This window comes from Ctenopharyngodon idella, chromosome 1, assembly GCF_019924925.1.
Source record: "Ctenopharyngodon idella isolate HZGC_01 chromosome 1, HZGC01, whole genome shotgun sequence".
In the NCBI taxonomy this organism is placed as follows: Eukaryota; Metazoa; Chordata; class Actinopteri; order Cypriniformes; family Xenocyprididae; genus Ctenopharyngodon; species Ctenopharyngodon idella.
In genome coordinates this window covers 43812317-43837058 of record NC_067220.1, presented here as the reverse complement: position 1 = coordinate 43837058, position 24742 = coordinate 43812317, and the positions used below count along the sequence as shown (strand labels likewise).

At 37.0% G+C, this 24742-nt stretch overlaps 1 protein-coding gene and 1 long non-coding RNA gene across 4 annotated transcripts in view; one reads left to right on the top strand and one right to left on the bottom strand.

Moving 5' to 3' along the window:
* Positions 1 to 4444: 4444 nt before the first annotated feature.
* The window catches only part of LOC127515236 (uncharacterized), a 44517-nt gene continuing 24219 nt past the window's right edge, over positions 4445 to 24742 (bottom strand). The window contains exon 2 of the long non-coding RNA XR_007930802.1: positions 4445 to 4577. This is a non-coding gene — a long non-coding RNA (uncharacterized LOC127515236). The remainder of the gene's footprint in view (positions 4578 to 24742) is intronic.
* LOC127512476 (complement C3) overlaps positions 5787 to 24742 on the top strand; it is a 78148-nt gene continuing 59192 nt past the window's right edge. For 2 of the 3 annotated variants that reach the window (XM_051893521.1, XM_051893606.1), the window contains exons 1-26: positions 5787 to 5954; positions 6040 to 6235; positions 6365 to 6533; positions 7055 to 7128; positions 9249 to 9337; positions 12601 to 12683; positions 14026 to 14113; positions 14845 to 14947; positions 15082 to 15202; positions 15293 to 15408; positions 15517 to 15663; positions 15755 to 15958; positions 16091 to 16282; positions 16357 to 16509; positions 16592 to 16721; positions 16980 to 17051; positions 17221 to 17418; positions 18727 to 18829; positions 20397 to 20485; positions 20607 to 20746; positions 21042 to 21254; positions 21394 to 21454; positions 21709 to 21792; positions 23594 to 23797; positions 23903 to 23978; positions 24125 to 24284. In XM_051893521.1, the coding sequence (XP_051749481.1) occupies positions 5884 to 5954; positions 6040 to 6235; positions 6365 to 6533; positions 7055 to 7128; positions 9249 to 9337; positions 12601 to 12683; positions 14026 to 14113; positions 14845 to 14947; positions 15082 to 15202; positions 15293 to 15408; positions 15517 to 15663; positions 15755 to 15958; positions 16091 to 16282; positions 16357 to 16509; positions 16592 to 16721; positions 16980 to 17051; positions 17221 to 17418; positions 18727 to 18829; positions 20397 to 20485; positions 20607 to 20746; positions 21042 to 21254; positions 21394 to 21454; positions 21709 to 21792; positions 23594 to 23797; positions 23903 to 23978; positions 24125 to 24284 (3336 nt within the window). In that variant the 5' untranslated portion in view covers positions 5787 to 5883. The remainder of the gene's footprint in view (positions 5955 to 6039; positions 6236 to 6364; positions 6534 to 7054; positions 7129 to 9248; positions 9338 to 12600; positions 12684 to 14025; positions 14114 to 14844; positions 14948 to 15081; positions 15203 to 15292; positions 15409 to 15516; positions 15664 to 15754; positions 15959 to 16090; positions 16283 to 16356; positions 16510 to 16591; positions 16722 to 16979; positions 17052 to 17220; positions 17419 to 18726; positions 18830 to 20396; positions 20486 to 20606; positions 20747 to 21041; positions 21255 to 21393; positions 21455 to 21708; positions 21793 to 23593; positions 23798 to 23902; positions 23979 to 24124; positions 24285 to 24742) is intronic. The other variant, XM_051893687.1, reaches the window with a different exon arrangement.

The window sequence follows — 24742 nt, the reverse complement described above, 5'->3', positions numbered from 1 at the left end:
GGCAAATCTCTCACCTGCGTCCGGAAGCGCGTAAACTCGCTGTACCTGTTCCACTCACGAAACTCACTATCTCAACGCCCCCCCCCCCCCCCCCCCCCTTTTTTTTTCAAAAGCGCGCACTCACACAAACTCATCCACTGCCAAAACGAATGTCACTATGAGTTCCACTATCTACGGAGCCCCTGAAGGGACGTGGTGGTGGAAAAAAAATTGGGATGGGAGGAAATTTATTATTATTATTATTTATTTATTTTCAAATCTTTTGCGTTCCCTAGCAAAACTTTTGCGTTCCCTCGCAAAGATATTATCGTTCCCTTTCTGTGAGCTCGGACAAACACTTCCTCTTTTATGTCCCGCTGGCAGTAGTGTTTCAGTCAGCTCCATACGTTAATAATGCACACAAATAATGCGCGACTCATAGAGTTTGAACTTGTTGGACTCAAATATAAAGAAATGCAGTCAGTGCTTAAGTCAAGCAGTTCAGTAAAGTTGGCAATATATTCACAGATTCGAGATTCCCGGATCAATAACTCGTCAGCACGTTGTTAAAACACAAATGCAGCTATTTCCAATCACAGTAACCTAGACAACGAGCTACAACAACCCAATTTTCCTCAAATGTGCTTTATAATATATAAATTGGTCTCTATGAGCAGGCGGTGGAGAGACGAGTCTGAAGGGACCGTCTGAAAAGTGCAAAACCCAAAACCCTTTTTCTCATTTTGTATTGTGGAAAATACTCAATAACTTCACTGTAACACACTGTACTGTCACCAAATTCAGTTCATACATCACTGCTCTCCTGCTGGTTATAGGTACTAGTTTGGCTAGTAGCACATAAAGGCTTTCTTTACACAAATGATGTCAGCTTACATACTTACAACAGCTTTTGCATGATAATTGATTACTGAATTTGATGGCATTACAATTTATTTAATATTTTTACTAATAATAGTGAAGTTATTGATTTTATTTAATAATTAATAATCATAAAAGTTATGCATTTTTTAAGTGTTCTAAGTGTTCCAGTATAACCAGCAGGAGAGGAGTGATGTATGAACTGAATTTGGTGATAGTACAGTGTATTACAGTGAAGTTATTGAGTATTTTTCATAATATAAAATGAGCAAAAGGGTTTTGGGTTTTGCACTTTTCAGACGGTCCCTTCAGACTTGTCTCTCCGCCGCCTGTTCAATTTATTATAAAAGCACATTTGAGGAAAATTGGGTTGTTGTAGCTCGTTGTCTAGGTTACCATGAATGGAAGTAGCTGCATTTGTGTTTTAACAACGTTTAGCCCACGAGTTATTGATCCGGGAATCTCGAATCTCTGAATATTTTGCCAACTTTACTGAACTGCTTGACATAAGCACTGACTGCATTTCTTTATATTTGAGTCCAACAAGTTCAAACTCTATGAGTCGCGCATTATTTGTGTGCATTATTAACGTATGGAGCTGACTGAAACACTACTGCCAGCCAGCGGGACATTAAAGAGGAAGTGTTTGTCCGAGCTCACAGCAAGGGAACGATAATATCTTTGCGTGGGAACGCAAAAGTTTTGAAAAAAAAAAAAAAAAAAAAAAATTCCTCCCATCCCACATTTTTTTCCACCAGCACGTCAAATATCCTCCCTTCCCAATTTTTTTTCCCCCACCACCACGTCCCTTCAGGGGCTCCGTAAATATCGGACAGACTGTACTATTAATACGAAACTTTTTTTTTCTCATTATTTTGTTACTTAAAAATAATTATTCTTCCATCAAAAAATGGTTAAAGTCCCCCTGTGGTGAAAATCAAGTTTTTAATGTTGTTTATATGTCTATATGGTGTTTTTAATATGCTTTAAGACAGACCATGTGCAAATTCATCAGAGTATTTTCTATTTAAAACTGCAGTGAAAAAAAAAGAAAACGCTGCGGTTTGAAATCGCTGGTGTTTCTGACGTCATAAGCTACCCTGTAACCAATCATGTCAACGTTCCGGCGGGCTTTAGCATATCATTAACCATGCATGACCGCTCTGAAGCAGGAGAGTCAGAGAATATCCCAGTATATTTTTCTGTTGATATAAAAAAAATCGGGTAGATTTAGCAATAGCGGGTATATGATGTGTAACGATGTTATGATGAACTATATGCCTTTCTCCGCTGACGTTAAGGTGTTCAAAGCGTTTCTAGGGATTCTGATTTTTAGAAGACAGCTGTCTGACTCGCTAACAGGAACATGGTTTGTGTAACATTAGCAACACATTAGCTGGTTGATAATGTAGTCAATCAAAAGGCTAATCATATTCATTTCCGTTATGTGTCTGGCGTTGTAAAAAGCGATACCATTGTGCAGCGTTTACCTGTTTTAGTAAGTTGACCAAGTGGATCTCTTGAGCTCGTGCAAGTGAGTGGAGGCGGGGCTAATTAGCATATTCATATATCTGCTTATAATAAATGAGGCACTTGGAGAAGAGTTACATTAAAGCTATTTTAACACATGAAGAATTTTTTAAAAAAATGTTTAAATGTGTCATTGTGTCATGAGTTTTAAGGGATAAAATTATTGACTACAGGGGGACTGTAACAAATACAAATCATTTTATTTACAAGGGTCATTGGCGTTTGCGGATACAGTAGCCCGGTAAAATTAATTGTCACAATTTATCTGTACATTTTTTAATTCAAAATGTAGTCAGTTCCGAAATTAATACCAGAATTTCAGAAACGAATGGGGCTCATGGGGCTTTGCTGATTTCCTATACTTATCTGGTCTACTTCCATGTCTTTGTATCTCTCCGCAATTAAATACTCTTATGGTAAACATAAAATGATAAAACATGCTCAGGAGTGTTCAGTTAAAAGAACGAAAGCATCGCTGATGAAAAGGTACAAAAGCTGTCACTGGGATGGTGCAATGGGGCTAAAGGCACACCTTAAGAAAAAAAATGTGCTTTTCACTACTCTCAAAGTGTATGATTGCAGAAAATAATATATCTTTGAACATTGATGGAGCAACCGATAAAAGGCTGCCCAGCATGGGGTAAAATGCACACAGTATTGATACAAATACTTTAGCTAAAATAATATGTTTTTAATAATGTCTAGGTTAATACTTAGCTAATACTAGGTTAATATCAAAGTTTGCACTATTTTCTGTTTATTTTGATAAATAAAAGAATTAATTTTTGTTCAATAAATATACTGTCATTAAAATGTGTTAATATAAAATATATTTTAAAAATACAGAAGCAAATGGAAAAGTCAGCAGCTGTTTATTATCATGTTAATTATTGTGTCTTTTGCCCCAACAGCATAGGCGCTTTTTACCCCAAATACCATACTTTTACATTCTTCCATTATTGAAAAACTGTTACTTGAATTACCTTGAACAAAACTGAAAATTATTAAGAAGACCTTTGTTTGAAAATATAAACATTAATTTAATTGATTCTCATTTGCTACTTAAATCAACAACATTTAAAAAGAAAAAAAAAAAAAAAAAAAAAACATCAAATATAAGCGCAAAATCTGCCCTCGATCACGTCAAGGATCAGACAAATTTGCACGTGCATCTTAAAAAGCGAATGTTTAGGAAATTGCTGCGGCAAGTTTTTGTGCCATCTAGTGGTTTACAGGAAAATAAAATCAAAGGTGCCTTTTGACCCGCGGCGCCTTTAGCCCTGTTGAACCCTATACCCTTTAAAAAGGTTCTAATATGTACCGTTAAGGTACTAATATGCACTTTTGGTACCAGTATGTACCTTCGAGGCACTAGTATGCACTCTTTAGGCACAAAGGTGTACTTTTTGAAAGCTATGGCCCCAGTGACAGCTTTTGTACCTTTTTTTCTGAGAGTGTTGGAAGAACAACGATCTGGTAAGGGACACAAGCTCAATGAGAGAGAACTCAAAATTTAGAAAGACATGGGCCTACTGAGATTGCAGATTAATAATAATAATAATAATAATACGGCCTATAAATTAATTATTATATTCTTAATTTCTTGCAGTGTTCGTCTATTTGTTATGTCAATTATTTCTATGTTTATTTTATTCTTAGCAGAATCATTAACTAATCCAAGTGATAAGTAATTAGGCTAATATAAAATTAATGGCAATATTTTTATTATCCTTACAAGATACATTTCTTAAGGACGATACAAACCCTGCACCTTTTAATTATTTTTATTTACCTTTTTGTTTATTTTGTGATAACGATGGTTAACTTTACATTACCCTAACAGAGTGTCTGTGTGTACAGGTTTGACTGTACCTGTGAGCACCAGCTCATTAATAATAGTGAAATTTCTACAAGGGTTGGTTCAGGGGTAAGGTTTGGGTTAGAAGATAGAAAATATCAAGTTAAACAAGATACTGATTTAGATGAACAACTTTCAGTCATTTAACCCTCATGAACATATATAACAGATGAGAAATTGTACTTTCATTCTTCAGAATTGTTCTGTAAATCCTTTTTTTTTTTTTTAACACAGTCTTATGACTTTTATAGTGTACCCATTTATTACTGTAGCCCATTTTTAACTGGTGATAACAGAAATGAGCTACTAGGGTGTAATAGCGTTACAACACCTCAACTTCTATTTTACGCCCTGGAGCAACCAGACACATTCGAAAATATCATTAACGTTTATTTTCATGTAGTAATACAAAGAATATAGGTGTATGAATACTGGGGGAAAGATAATGTTGCTAGTTAATGTAAAGTTGTCATGATTACTGTCTTGTGTTGTGGTCTCTTATTTTGAAGTACTGTGTAGTTTTGTTCGCATTGTTCCCGTATTCTGACTTCCTGTGTTTAGTTCCTGTTTCCTTTGTTTCATTGCCTGCCTTATCAATTTCTATAGTTAACCTTGTTTGTTGCCATAGCAACTAATGACCTTCACCTGTCCCTTGTTAGCTTGTGTATAAATAGCCCTTGTGTTTCTTGTTACTTTGTAAGTCATTGTTTGTTGTTACATTTAGATAGTCTGCGTTCTTTTGTTCCGTATCTTCCCTAGCTCTTTGTGTTCCTTAGTTCTTTATGTTTTTTTTTTTTGTTCGTTATAGTAAACCCTGTGCATCCATTCTACACGTCATCTGTTTTGTTCCTGCCAGTGTTACAAAAGTTAAATGTTAAAAGATCAATAGAGCAGCTGCCAGTTTACCAAAGGTTGTATTTACACGACAAGCACAATAATTTATGGGAAATCTGAAATGCGCCACTGAGAAATCTTCAAACTCTTTTTAAGTCTCCTGTCTGATGCAGAAAACTTCACTCAGTTCCACAACAGTTTTCTATGCGGAAAGGAAAGAGCACAGGGAAACATGTTTTTTTTCACAGTAGTTACATGAGTAAAGTGCATTTTCAGACTCATGAACACATAATGTCATGTAGTTGACACTTTGCCTAATAAATATTTTTATTTGGGACTTTTGGAATGTAGTCTACCAAGTATCTTTTTTTAAGGGAGACAATTATGTCTATAGTTAGAGGGTTCATGAATTGCAACCATATTAGTCTGGGTACATTGTTTCTTTGGTTTGAGTTTGCAGGGGATGAATGTAAACATGTTTAAAAAATAAATAATGGTAGGTGACAAATGCACATGATATTGAGGCACACAGCTTCATCATAATATTTTTTAATACATTTTCCTCACACACAAATACTAATAAACAATTTTTTAAGAGCAATTATTGGAGCTTCTTTTGTAATTTTGCAAATCCTGCGAAAAAATCTTTCCAAGATCCTCCCCTTCCCAAATGTGTTGCCTAATCACCATGGGGTGTCAGAGAGAGAGAGCAGTTTGGACTCTGAGGGTCACGGAGGCGGGTATAAATCTGAGCTGCTGCAGGTTCACAGACGCTCACAGGAAGAGACACACAGACAGACAGGATGGACGTGAAGCTGCTGTGGCTGACTGTTGTTCTTCTCTCCTCACCCCTCCTCACACTGTGTGACCCGCTGTGAGTATTAAACACACCGTTTGCTCATGGAGTTTCTTATAGATCTGTTTTTGAGATTTCAAACGCTCTGATTTGATCTCCTCAGATATGTTCTGTCAGCTCCTAATTTGCTGCGAGTGGGTTCCTCAGAGAACGTGTTTGTGGAGGCTCAGGATTACACCGGAGGTGCTTTTGAAGTAAAGATCATAGTGCAGAACCACCCAAAGAAAGACAAGGAGATACTGTCCAAAACAGTGACACTGACGGCAGACAACAATTATCAGATCCTTACAGATATAACGGTGATGCCATAGTTTTTTTTTTTTGCTTGTGTGAGCTCATCTGTGTGATTCATCATCTAAACGTGTACAATTTAGTTTGTAAATGGTAAAATTATTATTATTATTAATAATTAATTTTCTGTTATTTAGATTGCTGATGATAAGAACTTCTTCTCTGATGATCCTCTGGAGAAGCAGTATGTGTATCTACAAGCTCAATTTCCAACCAAAACTCTGGAGAAAGTGGTCCTGGTCTCATTCCAGTCTGGATATATATTTGTACAGACAGACAAGCCCATCTACACGCCTGCTAGCACAGGTATGATTCAGTGAAAACATGGCAAATATAAAGTGCATTAAAGCACAAAGTGAAATTTAAATGTTACATCAGCATGACATCATAAATATTCTGTACTTTTGAACATATACTAGCAATTAAATATAGGAGAGATGGAGTGTGAATGGCCTCTGGTTCGTTCCACGAAATGACTGTATTTGATTTTTGGAAGGGTTTTTTTTTGTTATTATTATTATCACTTGTCTGAAGTTGTCAAACAAGTGATAATAAATTGCATTTTGCCTCAAGACATCTCAAGCTAAATTAAAAAAGCATGTGTATATGTTGGAATATAAGCCATGTCGTCATAAAGCCGTTACAAGCCAATTGGATTTTGTTGCTATCATAGCTATAGTAAAATGCTAGTAATGCTTAGTAAAAAAGTTGTTTATGGTGTCATTTTTTTAACACATTGAATGGCAAGTGTCGTATACGTATAAATAAAACAATCAGTTAAAACTTTCAAACAAAGTATTTCAGTTTTTCTTTGAACTTTTTTGCAGTTCAGTACAGGATTTTCTCTCTGACGCCCAACCTGAAACCACTCAGTCAGTCTGGAGTCACGGTGGAAATCATGGTAAACATTTATATAAGTGCACACGCACACATACACATACATTCATTCACTGTAAAAAATTGTCCTGTGAATTTACAGTAAAATACTGGCAAAAAAAGTTGCCAATAATTTACTGTTAATTTTACAGTTCTTTACCATAATCTACATTATAGTATGTTTCTGTAAAAATTACCATGCACTCAATTAAAACTCGAGTCAACTAATTTCATTTGCAGAAATCAACTGCCTTAAATTGGCTGACTGCCATTTAAATTCATAAACTAATATTTATAACTATATGAGCATATTATTCACTTGAACTTATTTCATTTGAGTCCACTAAAAACAATATTGCTAAAATAAAAATAACCAAATTAAACAAAATAATTAAAACTAGAAACATCAAGTCAGCTTAAATCTCCTGCAGATAACTGCTAGCTAACAACAGCACATGTGCAATTAAAATTAGCTAAGAGATTGTCTCTGCATCAGCAACTACACAGTTACTGCCTTTAAATAAAGCAACATGCAGCATAACATCAGTGTTTCTCAGCTCATCATTGACTGAAGCACAGGCTCTACTCTCCAGCACAATGGTGACCCACAAAACTCAGACAACAGAAACCCTTAAATACCAACAGAACATTAAACGCCAACATATTGTGCAAAAACACATAAAATACCACTTTAATTTAACATTTACTCTACTGATCAATTATTGAGTTGTATTAACTTTCACTAATACTTCAGTGAAATTAACTTGTTTCATTTAACCCTTTAAGAACTGAAGGCTTTTTTAGAGTTTTTTTTTTTTTCTTCTGAGCGACATACACAAAAGTAAAGACTCATAACTCCAAAACTGTAGCAAGGAGAGTCAAAAGGTAGGAATGTATTTTTACGAACACAATTACAGCAGCAAAAGAAAAACCAGTGTTCTAAAGTCAAGGGTCAAGAACCCAACTAAAGCAAACACTGATCTCCAACATGGTAACGTAAAACGAAACAATAAATCATCAACATCTAAACCTCTGTAACTTTTTAATAAGAACTTCTGTGAACAAATCACAGAAATAAAGTTAATCTGGTTAGTAATAAGTGAAGCTGGTAATGCTGTTTGTGGAGTTGTTTAATCAGATCTTGAGACATTTAATATTTTATTTTAACTTTCTTTGATTTAATCTTTTTTTTTCTTTTCTTGTTGTTTCTCTTTCCTTCATTGATTCTGCTTGTTAACAGCAGGTGTTCATCAGTGTCTGAATTCACACACCTGTTTTTATTCACTCTGTCAAGTGGACTATATTAGTGAACTAATGTAGGGAATAGTGAACGAGGGTATAGGGTGTGATTTGGAACACAGCCTCGGAGTGTCGACTTTGAGAACTGTTAACCCCTTGGAGTCGGCGGTATGGCCGGCGATACCACCTCGTTTTTTTTCTTACCAGTGTGAAAGAGACTAAAAATACTCTATCAATTTTGGACATATCAATTAAGAGTTATATACCATTCTAATCTGTGAAATGTCCTCTTTTATTTGTGTACACTAAGAGTAAAAACAAAATGTTGCGCTTTTTGCAAAATAAAGAAAACTAACATGATGCGCGAGCCGCAGTCTCTCTCTGAATGAAGTCCAATCTGATACTTCTCAGAAAATGAACTGCAACTTAGTGAATACTAATGACACAAAAATGAGACATATGTCTAAAAAAACGTTGAAATGTCAAGTTTTAAATCATGTAAGTCAAATCAAAAACAAATATTCTCTGTTTATGTAATCTGTATGAAAAGAGAGACATGTCAGCAGATCAGCTCATTATCTGCTAATGTGGCCACACCCACGGAGCGGGCGCGCTATTCAGATGCAAATTCTGAGGAAATTCATTCACAGTGTCTTGCAGTAGGCTACTTACTCTAAAATGTCAAATATTACACAGAATGCATTGTTTTCTACAGTATATTACTGTTTTAATGGAAAGCAGCATGTTACTGTCGAAATTTGGCCCTTTTTTTTTACAGGAATTTTTTAGTGTTCATTCATTCATTCATTCATTCAATTCATTCATTCATTCGTGACCGCTGTAATGAGCATCATTGCACTGATCTCAGTAGACACATTGGTAACGCTGATTTCTGTGTTTCTTAAGAATCCACAAGGCATCACAGTTACATCAGAAAAGATTTATCCAGCGAAAGGGATGAAGTCCGGAAAATACGCCATTCCTGAGGTTTCCAGGTGTGTAAAACACTGATAGGTGTATTAAACCTGAGTGTATAGATCAATCATTTTTATCTGTCTATGGTAGGGTTCCTCAATAGGCGACCCACGAGAGACAAATGTTTGGTCTGAGGGCCTGTACTGAAGTCAAATGTTTCTGTCAATGTACCGTTACTGTAATCATGTTGCTTGTGTGAAATCGCTGATAAATCTTTGACAACTTGCACCGTGTCTACACCGGATGCGAACAGCACTACATGATAATGCATCAAAAGCAAATATAACAAACTAAATTAGTGATGCTCTCTACATTGGATGTGGCAGTGACGCACTCTACATTGGATGTGGCACAGCGTGATGTGACAAGTTGCCAAGAGTAAACAAATACCCTGTTCTATTTCTGACGTACTCAACACGTTTGGGCTACTTCGTTAGTTTGTTTTTATGCCTCCAGTGTAGAAAGCTGACAACGGTTGCGCCTGGTGACAAATTTCAATTCGAGATTCGATTTGATTAATTTTGATGAATATCAGGTACAGTACATGGCAAATGTTCTCAAGGAAAAAAAAATCTCTCAGCTAATGCTGTAAACTATACAGGGAGTCGGTGCTACTAATGAAGGTTAAAATTAACTGATAAATTAACAACTTACACGCAAGGAAGTTTTTTTTATAATAATAAAGTTATAATAATTACATAATTATGTTTCTACTCTAATTCATTTTTTGTAAATAAACATTTAAATGGGGCTTTCATAAAAACTTGACAGATTTATTCAAACATACATTAAATACTGAACAGTAAAAAATGTAATGACTGTAATATAGTGCATATTTAGCAAAATGCACCACTCTAAAGTTAATTTTTCTAGCTGATTGTTGAGTTTATGGTCACTGAATGGCTTTTCTGAGGTAAAAGTAAACATATTGTACTTTTTTATTGATGTCTTTTCGTGGTTAAAACACTGATTGAGTGATTACATGAGACATGATATGGATTTCGGTAAGTTGTACTGTATCTTTTAACATACCTACTGATGTTAATTCATGTTTATTTTCGTACTGTAACTAGTAGTAAAGCGGAAGAAATGATCCTTTTGCGTGCGTTACGCGCTACCGTTTCACTTGATCTGAGGAGGCAACTTTGATCTCCACATTAAACCAAATTAAAGAGCACCAAAAAGGTATTTATTGTTTAAATTTCATAATAAAAAGGACAGAATTTGACAGCTGAGACTTTGTTTCTATCAAAAATAATAAAGCACAAAGCTTAATTTGATTCATTGGATGAGAGGCGCACTATAAAGTTCTGCTCATTCATCAGCTGAAAACAGCATAGACTAAAAGATTGATTGTAAAAGGCATAGTTCCCATGCTTGATTCTGATTGGTTGACGGCCAATCAGAATCCACCCTCCTTTCTTTTTTGGACTCTTCCTGCTCTGATTAAGGTGGAATGGCTAATTCTGTGGAATTGGATGCAGAGTGAGATGAGGCAGATGTTATTAATAAATCCACCCCCTCTGCTGTCCATACACAGGTGAAGGTTAGACTATCTCCTGAAGAGTTTAGATTCCCTTTCTAGTTGAGCTCTCTTTAGGTCTAGCATGATTTAAACTCCCCTTGCTTAAGAGGGTCATTACACTGAGTACTCAGCTCCCTAAAATTTGGTGTACTTTTGTATCTAGTAAGGCTCTTTGCAAGCCTCCTTGATAAGTCTAGCGAGTTGGTTAGTATTCCTCATGATTATGGGGTCATTATGCAGAGTATTGCGCAGTCTACAGTATCCTACGTTAGGCTTTCGGTGAGCCTCCTTGACATACAACTGTAGGTTTGAGTTTAGAGGGTCAGTATGCAGAATGCCTTGCTCCCTAGAGCCCTTACAGCAATATTATCAAGTGATTGGATTTAAGCCTCCTGGATAAGCTGTCTTTGTGCGCAAGCCTGTGCAATACTCCCCTTATTTGAAAGGGGCCGGTGTGCTGAATGCTTCGCTCCCCAGGGCTAGGTAGGCCTTCTTGAGCCTCCTTTATGAAACACACTTTAGTATCAAGTTGAAGGACTCTCTGTGGGCCTCCTTGATAAACTTACTACAGTGAGTTGGTTAGTCATTATGTAGAGTATTCCTCTCCCCCAGAGCTATGTTTAGTGCTCTGCAGGTCCTGGAGAACCCTTTATCAGGCTGAGTTACTCCCCACATTTGGAGGGTTGATATGCTGAGTCTCTGCTTTCTAGGACTTCCGTCTCTGGAATTCTGTATGAAGTGCTTATTGCCTGTTGCAGTACCTTCTCATAGGAGGTCTCTGTGAAAGTGCTGAATCTAGAGATTCTGCTTAGGCAGACAGATTGTTGGCTTCTTCTGCAAGGATAGCAGAAGTCAGCCTCTCTGGTGATTCTAGGGGTTGATGCTCTTATGTCCCCCTGAGGTGACAGGCCATTGTCTCTCTTGTGCCTGACCATATTCCCTTAAAGGAATCTTTTCAATAGATAAATGATTCCCAGCCTTTGCGCTCAGCCCTTGGGCCAAGCTCTACCACTTGGGGACTTTCCTCGTTTACGGTATGTAGCTTGGCCAGTGGCCAGCTTGCTGGTGCATACCTTTGGGAAATAAGACTCTGACAGTGAGGTCAGTAGAGTCAGCTTTTTGAGTGCTTAGTCACAGCCAATAAGGCATGCATTCCACTTAGCATGGCGGAGTGGGTATTTGTTCAGTGTGAGTTCCCATTTCAAAAGGGAATGTCTCGGTTTACAAATGTAACCTAGGTTTCCTGGGAAGGGGAACGAGACACTGCATCTTGTTGCCATGCTTCTGGGATGCCTGCCACATCTCCTTTATAGTCATCCTAATAGTTTTTGTTCTTGGTTTGAACGGGCCTTTAGTCTGACAGCGAAAGCATTGCAAGTGTGAAGAAAAAAAAACGTAGACACTAAAAATAGACAATTCAAAAGTGGATGGACTGTACAATTTTGTTTTATCTTGCTTGGCCACCACAACATAAAGCCAATGTGTTGTTTATGCAGGCAGACCATGACTGTAAAACTGATAACATCAAATGGCATTTCATAACATTGAGGTTTGTGGCCCTTGGCTATGTAATGCTGAAAGAATTTGGCCCTTGGTAAAAACTAATTGAGGAACCCTGGTTTATGGTGTGTACTTCAGGACATTACCTACTAATTTATTAATAAACAGCAGCAAAACCCTGTTCATGGTCTATTATCATCTGTTTTGACGTCATGAATTCAGACGTGTATGTTCCTGAATGTGTTTTGTATTTTTCAGTCTTGGGATCTGGAAGGTGGTCACACGGTTCGCAAACACTCCTCAGAAGCAGTTTACTGCTGACTTTGAGGTCAAAGAATATGGTAAGTGTAACATAGTCCACTGGAGGAGAGCATAGTGAGAACCCAAGTGCAGTTTATTATAATCCAAAACATGAACAGAATACAAAAACAAAGACATGGTTTGACTTGACGTAAACTAACACTCACCGAACAGCAGGTTACACAAACAAAGCTAAACAAGAAAACAATGAAACATGAGGGTTATCTATATAGGACTAATGGCAAACAATGAACACCCCTGAACAACCAAGACAATGACCCAATCACAAAACAGAACTGATAAACCACTTGACTAAATCAACCAATGACAACATGACACAATAGGCTTGTTCGGCATGATGCAGTGCCGCACAGACCGATCGGCGGCTGTCTTTAAGCACTGCATGCCGGTAAGAAATTTTGTCAGACTTGAGGTAGCGCCAACGCCGTGTGACTGTGATTTGTGGCATCAAAGTACCTGCAAGAGCGATTCGAGATCAGCCGCCTGAGTCAGCCAGCGCAGTTTATCAAGAGGAGCTGCACGCCGGATTCACCACATGACTATGATCACGTGTGTTTCGTTTTTATTGTCACGCCTTCAGTTCCACTAATGCTCACAAATCTGTATTTTTATAACAGTTAAAGCTCTTTTTTTTTTTAATGTAGTCGGGATGTTATGTTGTGTCATGTTTATCAAAATAAAACTGATAAAAAACGTAGACCCCTACTACATTTGTATTTAAATAATATATGCTTATGTTGAACCTTATTCTTGTACAAACAGACGCTGTTAGCAGTACATAAAGTATTGAATGAAAATGTCTCAGAAACATCTGTGTATTAGTCAAATATTAGTCACGAAACACATATGATCATTGTCATGCGGTGAATCCGGCCAATCATGAAACAGCTGTGTCGTCATCAGAGCTCGTGCAGCTCCTCTTGAGAAACTGCACTGGCTGACTCAGGCGGCTGTTCTCGAATCATTCTCACGGTACTTTGATGCCATACGTCACAGCCACATGGCGTCACCGCTGCCTCAAGTCAGACAAAATTACTTATCGGCATGCACTGCTACAAGTCGGCCGCCGATCGTTCTGTGCGATGCTGCATGAAGTCGAACAAGCCTGTTGTCGAACACACCTATTCACAAGGGGAGCACATGGCAAGATCACATGAGGAGCAAGGAAATCACATGACAACAGGAAGCACATGGCAAACAAAACAAACATAGCAATGAAACATGAAGCATTAACATCAAAATAAAACATGAAAGAACATGAACCAAAACAAGACATGACAGTAAGATGTGTATCAGAAAACTGAATGTTTGGAAAAAAAAAAATTATGTATTTATATATTTGTGTGTCTGTCTTGGTTTTAGTGCTTCCAACATTTGAAGTGAAATTAAAACCCAGTAGGTCATTCTACTATGTGGATGATCAGAGTCTGACAGTTGACATTGAAGCCAAGTAAGACAACATATGCTCTGCTTCACTGTTTGGAAAATAAATCTATGATGTGTGAACACACTGATTTAAAATGGATTTGTATATAAACTGAAATAATGTTCAATGAGCAACCAAAACTTGGTCCTGCCATTCCAGTGTGTTTGAGGTAGTATAACTTCCAAAGTTATAGTTTTTTTTTATCTTTACTCTACCCTTGTAAGTGACTGTGTGTTGTGCTTTTATGTTGATGATTATCTTGTCCTATTCCTTAACCTATCTCTGTAAAGCGACCTTGGGTGTTGAAAGGCGCTATATAAATAAAAATTATTATTATTATTATTATTAAAGTAACTAAGACATTTATCTTAGTCTCAAAAGGCATGCTTTTTTTTGTTGTTTTTTTTTTTTTCTCGAGTTGTGGTGATTCTCTATTTTACTGATAGTATTAATATTGTGTCAGTTGTGTCAGTCATATCCAAGTAGATCTGCGCTATAAAATATGGGATGACATTTCAGATAATTATTGCATTAGGTATTATGAACTAACAAAAAATATTTTTACAGTATTTATTAATCTTGCTTAATTTTAATAATTAAATACAATCATATAGTGCTATAGTATATAGTAATATATTATCCAGAATGCATAACCTGTGTTAACTTTGAAATGTATTGTGTTGAAACGATGTGGATCAAGCACAGTCGTCATCACCATTCAGTTTTTACAACAGAAATTGTATGTGCTTTTATAGGTACCTGTTTGGACAGAAGGTAGAAGGAAATGCATTTGTGATGTTTGGCGTGATGGTCGATGAGAAGAAAACAAGTATTCCTGCATCTCTTCAAAGAGTTCAGGTGAGAGAAATTGAACACTTTACAAGTTGGGATCAATCTAATTTCTCTTCACCTAGATGATGATGTAAATAAAACATTAAAAAGCTTTTTACTGCGTCTTGTAGACTGATGTTGTCTTTCTCACATATGGATAGATAATAAAAGGAGAAGGTACTGCAGAACTGACCAGGGAGATGATCACTAAGACCTTTCCAAACATTAACCAGCTGGTTGGACAATCAATCTATGTTTCAGTCAGTCTTTTAACAGAAAGTGGTAAGACTCAACAGATACTGTACATCTGTATACACATTTACATGCATATATGTGAGTGTGTATGAGAGGCTGATCATGTGTGTGTTTCAGGCAGTGAAATGGTGGAAGCAGAAAGGAGAGGCATTCAGATTGTGACGTCACCGTACACCATCCACTTCAAAAAAACACCACAATTCTTCAAACCTGGAATGCCCTTCGATATCTCAGTAAAAGACATTGACTTTACGAACCTGAACTGAGGAACAATTTTACCAATATATTAGTAGACATGATGATGGCTAATGTTTTTTTTCTTGGTCTTGGTTTTATAAAAGGTCTATGTAACAAATCCTGACCAGACCCCTGCTGAAGATGTGGAAGTGGAGGTCAATCCTGGAACAGTCAATGGTAATACAAAAGCCAATGGCATTGCAAAAGTAACCGTCAACACTCCAGGAGGATCTTCCAGGCTGGAGATCACTGTAAGACATAGAATACATGATGTAGAACAAGCTATTTGTTTACAGTTATTTGTAGTTGCTGTGAATCAGCAGGAATATTTATTTATTTCAGGCTAAAACCAAAGATCCACAATTAAGTGATGAACAGCAGGCAGTGAAGACGATGACGGCTCAGGCTTATGTTCCCAAAGGCGACTCCAAGAATTACTTCCACATCGGCATTGATGCAGCAGAGCTTCAGATCGGTGATCAAATGAAAGTCAATCTGAACACTGGACAAAGTCCAGGAGTTAAAGATCAAGATTATACATACATGGTAAAGATTATGGTTATTTGTTATTCATTTATACCATTAATGCATCAATTACATCAGTATTTATTTTCTACAACAGCTTGTGTTTGAAGCCGAACAAAGTGTTGAAGTCTTTTTTACTTCTCTCATTTTCAGATCTTGAGTAAAGGTCAGATCGTTCATGCAGACAGGTTTAAGAGGAGAGGACAATCTCTAGTGACTCTGTCTCTACCTGTAACTAAAGACATGGTGCCGTCCTTCCGCTTTGTGGCTTATTACCATGTGGGCTCATCTGAGGTGGTGTCTGATTCAGTCTGGGTTGATGTGAAGGACACGTGCATGGGAACGGTGGGTCAACTATCACAAGAAATGGTTGACGTGCCAATCAACTAGGTCTGATTCAGTGTCTTTCATTTTAACAGCTCAAGCTTCAGGTGAAGAACAAGATGAATACCTATAGCACAGGAGATGAAGTCAAGCTTCAGATAACTGGAGATCCTGGAGCTAGAGTTGGTCTGGTGGTGGTTGACAAGGCTGTGCATGTCCTTAACAAGAACAGACTCACTCAAGCTCAGGTGAAGTATGTTCCTCAGACATAATGGCACAATCAGCTCTGATTTAAAACGCATGTAACTAGTGTCTTTTTTGCACCTCTAGATCTGGGACAGAATAGAGCAACATGACACCGGCTGTACGGCAGGAGGTGGAAGTGACAGTATGGGGGTTTTCAGTGATGCAGGTCTAATGTTTGAGTCGCACACCGCAGGAGGAACAAACACCAGAACATGTATCTATTTTTTTCCCCATTTCTTATTCTACGGTTTTATTTACTAAACAAACAGATGAGGGTTTGAGGGTTCCTGTCGTTGGTCTGATCTTGAATGTTGTACTATGGATATCCTTTCCTTGGTTCCTTGTGTCTTGGTTCCCTGTTTTTTGGAATATCCATACTTGATTAGATTTAATAAATAGTTCTTGCTGCTCTTGGGTTCTTTAACATAATTTTTTACAATATACTAATTCATTAAAATGAATTGTATTCTAGTGCCTGAGTGTCCCGTCCCTGCAAAGAGAAAACGAAGAGCTGAGAGTATCCTGCAGATCACTAGTACACTAGGTGAGATTTTACATTCAAATCAGAAAGTATCTTCTGGGCTTTTTATTACTGTGTTAAAGATCCAGAGCCCTTCTCGTTTAGTTCATGGTTTATGTTTTAGGGAATTTTTTTTTTTCCCCAGTAGTTCCCCTACTTCCCTCATTGTTCTACACTGACATTGTCTTTTCAGTTGGTAAATACTCTGGTGAACTGAAGCAGTGCTGCATTGATGGGATGAGAGAGAATAAACTCGGCTATACCTGTGAACGAAGAGCCACCTACATTGTAGACGGGCAAGAGTGTGCCAAAGTCTTCCTGCACTGCTGCATTGAGATGAAAACCCACAAAAACATGAAGACAGAAGAGAAGGAGTTGATTCTGGCTCGAAGTAAGTATTAACTGATTAATCTGGATAGCTCCACCATCTCGTGCAGTGCTCCGTGTCAAAATGTGAAGGTTTTACAGTGTTTCCATGATGTTTACATCAACTGTAAGTGGCACTTTTAAAAATGCCATGTCCATTTTTCCACATTTAAGTCAATTCAGTAGTGCTTTATACAATAAAGACTGTTTCAAAGCAGCTTCACAGTAATAAACAGGAAAATAAGTACAAAGTTCATCAGTTTTGAAACGACTTAAAGGACTAGTTCACTTTCAAATGAAAATTAGCCCAAGCTTTACTCACCCTCAAGCCATCCTAGGTGTATATGACTATCTTCTTTCTGATAAACACAAACGGAGATATATCAATAAATATCCTGACGCATCCGAGCTTTATAATGGCAGTGAGCGAGACCAGCGAGTATGAGCTGAAGAAAGTGCTTCCATCCACATCCATCCATCATAAAGCCAGACCGCCTTCCGTCACTTACGAAGAAAGTGTAAACTGGCCTCGCGTCTGTTAAGCTTTTTCTGTAAGTTGAATAGGGAAGGTATAGGAAGTAGCGTAAGGTTTTTGAACTGTGAGAGTTTTACACTTTCTTTGTAAGTTGAATGCGGAAGGCGGTCTGGCGGAAGCTAGATATTTTACTTAATAACTTTTTTTACACAAACGCATCGCTTCGCTTCAGAAGGCCTTTATTAACCCCCCGGAGCTGTGTGGAGTACGTTTATGATGGATGGATGTGGATGGAGGCACTTTCTTCAGCTTCATACTCATTGGTCTTGCTTACTGGCATTATAAAGCTTGGATGCGTCAGGATATTTATTAATATATCTTCCGACTGTGTTCATCAGAAAGAAGAAAGTCATATACACCTAGGATGGCTTGAGGTTGAGTAAAGCTTGGGCTAATTTTCATTTGAAAGTGAACTAATCCTTTAAATATCAGCTATAAAGCAGATGTACAGAAGACAATAATATAATTATCCATCTGTGTTTTTTCATTGATTACACATTTAAATTTGTTAAAAACTACAATGTCTGGTCTCTGCAGAGGATAATCTGTGAGCTTTTATTTCTCTGGATTCATTATGATAAAGCTGACTTACTTGAATAAGCACAGAATGAAGCCATTCTCAACTCGAACTTGCATGACTCCAGTGGCAGTGATTGATACTGGTATTTTGAATCTTGGCTACTTTGGAAAGTAGGAATTGTGGATAACACTGAAAGTGGATAGTCATCAGACAGAATATTGATGAAATTTATTTGATTATCATTATCTGATGTGTTATTGTTTTTATCTATACAACAGGTGATGATGATGATGACTATTATACAGACTCGGATGAGATTGTTTCACGATCACAGTTTCCTGAGAGTTGGCTTTGGGAGGAAATTGATCTATGCGAGAACTGGTGAGTATTGTAAGAGACTTTTGGACAAAAGCTGTAAATTAAGCCTCATTCACAAAACAAAGAACATACATTGTTTCTCAATTATTCTTGATATTACGCATTTTATGCACTGATCCCCACTAGAAGGTTTATTTTTAGCTGCAAGGAAACTGATTCAACATCAACAACATGAAATTACATCCACTAGTGTCGTGTTAATAGAAAACCAGTAATGAGAACTTCTAGACCAGTGAGGAGTTTTGAGTCTGACTAAATATTAGAGCTGAGGGCTGTTTCATAAAACAAGATTAGAATACAAGCCAGGCTTATTTTAGTCAGACTTATTGTCAGGGAATTCTGTTTCATAAAGCAAACTTAAATTAGTTAAAACTCAGTTACTCTGGCTATGAAAAGAGTGACAGTAAGATGCAGCCTGCAGAAGTGACATGCATGGTTGTTGTTCACACTAAAATTACGCCTACCTACTGTAGTCAAAGCACAATAAATTCAGCTAGCCTTTTCCAAGGCCCATATTTACTAAAATATAGACCTCTGGGAATTTAATTAGACCCCAAGATTTAATTAGATTGTTTTAAAATATATGAATACATTTCTCTCTGGTTTTGTTTGGCAGCTGTAGTACATTTTATGGTTATTAGAAGAGCAGAAGTTAAAATCACAAAATTAAAAATTAAAATAAATATGCACAGACTAAATTTTAATTGGTAAGATGAATCTAAACTCAATAATTGGCCTACAGTATATAAGCCTTGATTTACCCCATTACAATAGTCCATTTACAGTTACTGCTATCATAAAAATACACTTACTTGTAGGTTAAAAATTGTACATATGGCACATTTAATGTCCAACATCAAATATTTTAGCAAAATGTATATTTTATTAAGCTCCTATTGCATTCCGTCTGTTTAGCACGCATGCGCGCAGCAGCGTTTGTTCACTGTGAAGTTTAGCAGCAAAATGGAAATATTTGCATGACTTTCTAACATTTATAGATGGAGAATAAACTTGTGAAATGTAAGTTATGCACTGAGGAAAACACTTTGTCTCAAACGCATAAAATAGCACAAAATGTATACTGTATCCTATGGTGGATCGATTTGATTAATGATCAACCTCTAGGGCTGCTTAAGAAAAGGTGCATGCGCAATTATCTTGACTAGGTAAACCTGGATCAAATTAGCGGGACTGCGTGAACTTCAGTTACTTTTTATAAAACCGCTTTAGCCCCAACTTATTTGTTAGGTTCATTCAAGTCAGGTGTTGGAGTTTAATCCTCACTTTTCTTAGCGTCTTTTATGAAACAGCCCTCTGGAGACAGTTTCAAAATAATGAAAATGAGTGCAGAATACAAATTCTTTTTTTTTTTTTAAGACAACAGTATTTAATGTGCTTACTTTATTTCGAAAACACCTGAATCTTGTCCTCCTGGTAAGACATTCAGTAATTCTTTTAGGTTGCCCGGCTTATGAAGCTTTTTAGCCTGATACGGATTTAGATGGTAAACAACCATTAGAAGAGTACTTCAAAATTTCTAATTTTTTAATATAATTTTCTCATATTCCAGTCCAGCACCAGTCAAAGATAAAGTGCTCTACCTGAAAGACTCTATTACTACATGGCAGATCTTGGCTGTCAGTCTGTCACCAACACTTGGTAAGGTGTTACCAAGAAGCTGCAAACGCAGAATACATGGTCTGAAAAACATCATTATCATTATGATCACCCTGGAGCTGTTGCTTTAAAACATTCTGTGTGTCTGTGTTTCTCCTCAAAGGCATCTGTGTGGCAGAACCTGAGGAGATAGTCGTTTTTAAACACCTTTTCATTGACCTCAAGATGCCTTATTCAGCTGTGCGCGGTGAACAACTGGAAATCAAGGCCATTATTCACAACTACACACCAAAGAAGCAGAAGGTAGATCCGATTTGATATTAAAAAATACAGTCAGATTTATGGTATATATTAAAACCTTGTGCATCGTAATAACAATTTCAGCCTGATTCACATAATTTACTAATGACAGCATATGGATTCTAAGAGTCATTTTAGTTTTTAAGCTGCATGTGACTCAAACTGAAAAAAGTGTAGGATACTAATCATCGCTAAAACAGAAATGTCCTTCATCACACTTTTCATATTTGATTTACTTTGGAGGAGGTTTCCTCTAGATATTGAAGTGATTTGTGTCTCACTCTCCTGTTTTCTCCAGGTACGAGTGGAGTTTATGGAGGCACCAGATGTTTGCAGCTTTGCCAGTAAGAAAGGCAAACACAGAACAACAATCAGCGTTGACAAAGACTCCAGCATAGCAGTTTCATATGTGATTATTCCCATGACACTGGGAAATCACATGATTGAGGTGAAAGCTGCAGCATATGATTCTGTCCACACTGATGGAGTGAGAAAGAGCCTGAAGGTGGTGGTACGTCTGATGGGAATTCTGTTTCAATTGATTTGGTCATTTGTTACAAATAATGATCAATAGGTGATTGTTATATTTTGAATAGATAAACTAGAGCACTATGGGTAGTTAACTTACTCTCTCTCTTTCTCTCTCTCAGTCGGAGGGTGTGCTAGTTCCATTACATACCCAAAACGTGGAGCTCAATCCTGTTAAAAATGGTGAGATTTACTGTGAACCATGGAAACTTTATACTTCATCATAAAATCATTGATTTAATGTCAGTTTACTTCTATCTAGTCAAGACAAAAACATCTACGAATATCATTATAGTTCCAGCCAATCGAGATCACAATCATCTGCTCTTCTTCTTGCTCAATACTCACCAAAATCGTGCAAAATCTGATCAGCACATGACCCATGACTCTTCTCTCATCTTCCTCTTCTTCTCTGTTTCTCATCCCAAATGAAACAGGGGAAAAACCTATAGTCATTAAAGCTGAAATACCACCTGATCGGGTTCCAGACACACCTGCTAACATGTTCATCTCAATTATTGGTAAGGAAAAAGACGTTTTCATGAATGTTTAATGATTATTTCTTAAAAGTTGTTTGCATGTTTTGCTTAACTAGAATTATGTTTAACCTTGTATCTACATTCATTTGGGTACATCTGTCTATTCCTCAATGTCCACAACAAATTTTGTATTACTTGTTGTATGAAGATTTTATCGCAGTACATCATGCTGAGGTTTGTAATAATTGTAATCAAGCTTTTGTCACTCGGTTACTGCATGTGCCTCATTCATTTGAGTTTGCATGTTCCATTTACATAAATGCGTCTACACAAAACAACATCTTCAGTCTTCATGCTATAAGGAAATTCAAAGAAAATAAGCAAAAAGCTGCAGTGGTGCATTTTATATATCATTCATTCCCAGATAGCAACATTGTGTCGGCCCAGATCCGGCCCACATCTGGCACATGTGGCATGATGATCTGGCCCACAGATCAGAGATCAGAACATCTTTTGAGAAATCCTTCAGATTATATTGAAAAAGCTGTATCTTCTCTTGTAGAATCACAGTGCTGCTGTAATCAATAATGTAAATCTAACTCAGAGATTCAGGTCAAATATTGATTATGTGATAACATGACCAACAACACCTGATCATCTCTTTGCGTGTCTGGTTGTTATGACTCAGTTACAGCAGCCAAACAAAATCTAATATTAAATCTAATAAAAGTCAAGGGACATACACATTTTTATGCAATATTGACACAAAATGTGTAAACTAGAGTGCTACACATAATATGTGTCATTTTTCTACACATTTCTTCTTAAAGTGTATGCGTCAAACTTGAAATATGACTTCAGTCGTTTGTTTTGGACAACAGTTTAAAATGGTGATTCAGTAATACAATATTTAAAAATATGGAGTATTAATGGAGACGTTGTGCTCGCACCCTCACAGCTCTGCCTCACATTGCGCTGCACTTCTTAACGTTCTTCAAAGGATCGATTGGTCAATAATCAGTTTAAAAAGGCTATTTGGTAATGTAGCATACAATATTTATAAATATATTTTAGCTGGCTCTCCCCCACATGAGCTGCGTCCCAGTTCAGAGGATGCCTCCTTCGAAGGCCGCATCCGAAAGCCGATTGCGTATTACGACGGCTATAGAAACCATTCAAAAATAGAATCCCTGCAGAAGCTGATTAGGACAAAACTCTGATTGACATGGAAAAGATGGGTCTGGTTAGGACATGTTGTGAGTCTTCTGATCTCTCAGGACGAGCACTGCCTATTCCTCACTCTAGTTCGAACCACAGCGTGGGCGTGGCCACTACTGAAATAAAACCAGGAAATATGACAGAATTTTAAAAATTGGACTTCCCGACTTTGAGAATAGTTTATGAAAGTAAATAAAAACTATGAATTTTTTAATGAAACACACTAGAAATGTATTACACGTAAAGAATTTCCAGATCCACTATTTATAGGGGACTTTAAAGTTACCATTAAATTAAAATGGACAATTCTTGACTGTTGACAGTTCTGTCAGTTTTCTTTTATGGAATATTGCAGTATTTATTGTAAATTATTTATCTGTGCTGATCATTATTGATTTAAATTAATATGCCCTCGTGATCTTTAATCAAATTAAATTGCATCCCTCTTGCAATGACATCTCTGATGAAGTTTTACTGGCACGAGGGCAGGACAACCTGTCACTCACATGAGATCGACCAATAGCAAACCACAATGATGCAGTCAATTCAGCTCATCATAACAAAGATAACAAAAACTGAAAAAAAAAAAAAATCTCAGCCTAAATTTCCTCTTTCATCATTCCAGGTGAAGAGATCTCTCAGACAGTCGAGCAGGCCATCAGTGGAGACTTCATGGGTCGCTTTATTGTCCAGCCCAGTGGATGTGGAGAGCAGAACATGATCCGTATGACTCTACCTCTCATTGCCACTCATTATCTGGACAACACCAATCAGTGGGAGGCTGTTGGCATGGAGCGCCGTATTGAAGCCATTAACCATATCAACACAGGTCAGCAGGATAACAGATTTAAAGAATTTGACTATGATTTGAAATAAAAGAAAAAATAGACAAACAAATAAATACATTTTTTCTTTATCTTTTTTTTGTATTAAGGTTATCAAACGCAGCTGAAGTACCGTAAACCAGATGGATCCTACGCTATCTGGATAAAGACGCCAAGCAGCACATGGTATTTTCATTTCAATCAATTTCATTTGTTTTTATTTATTTTCATGCCCAGTTTCTCTTGTCATATTTTATTATTTTATGTTTTTATGATTATTAGTAACAAATTATTATTTGCTACCAATTTGCATTTGTTTCTGTCTATTAAAGGCTGACAGCATATGTGGCCAAAGTCTTCGCCATGGCCAGTAACTTTGTTGCTATAGAGGAGAACGTGATCTGCAGCGCCCTCAAGTGGTTGGTTCTCAACAAACAACTGCCAGACGGCTCCTTTAGAGAGGATTCAGCTGTACATCAAAGTGAGATGGTGGTAAGTTGAACATCACTATGACTAGAGCTGGGAATTGAAAATCGATTCCAGAATACCTAAGGTCAGGAATCCGATACTTGTGATCAAATGAAAATTTCAATTCCGCTTATCGATTCCTGTGTGCGCAATTTACAGTTTTTCTGTAAATTGATTTGACACATTTCTTCAAACTCAGATCACTGTTCTCAAAACAGTTAACACAGTGATCTGAACACTTTGTAATTGTCCTAAACAGATTGTACGTTTTCATTCTTTTCAAATTGCAAATCATGTGAATAATTTTCTCAAAACACTACGCACAAAGTTCTCAAATGTTTTCATAATAGTTAATACATCCAACCAAAACTTTAATAAATCCAGAGGTGTAAAGTCCAGGGGTCAGAAAGTAAAAGTCCTGCCATATTTTTTTATTCCACCCACTGAAGCAGTGTTAAAGTTAATGAGATAATTAAGTGATA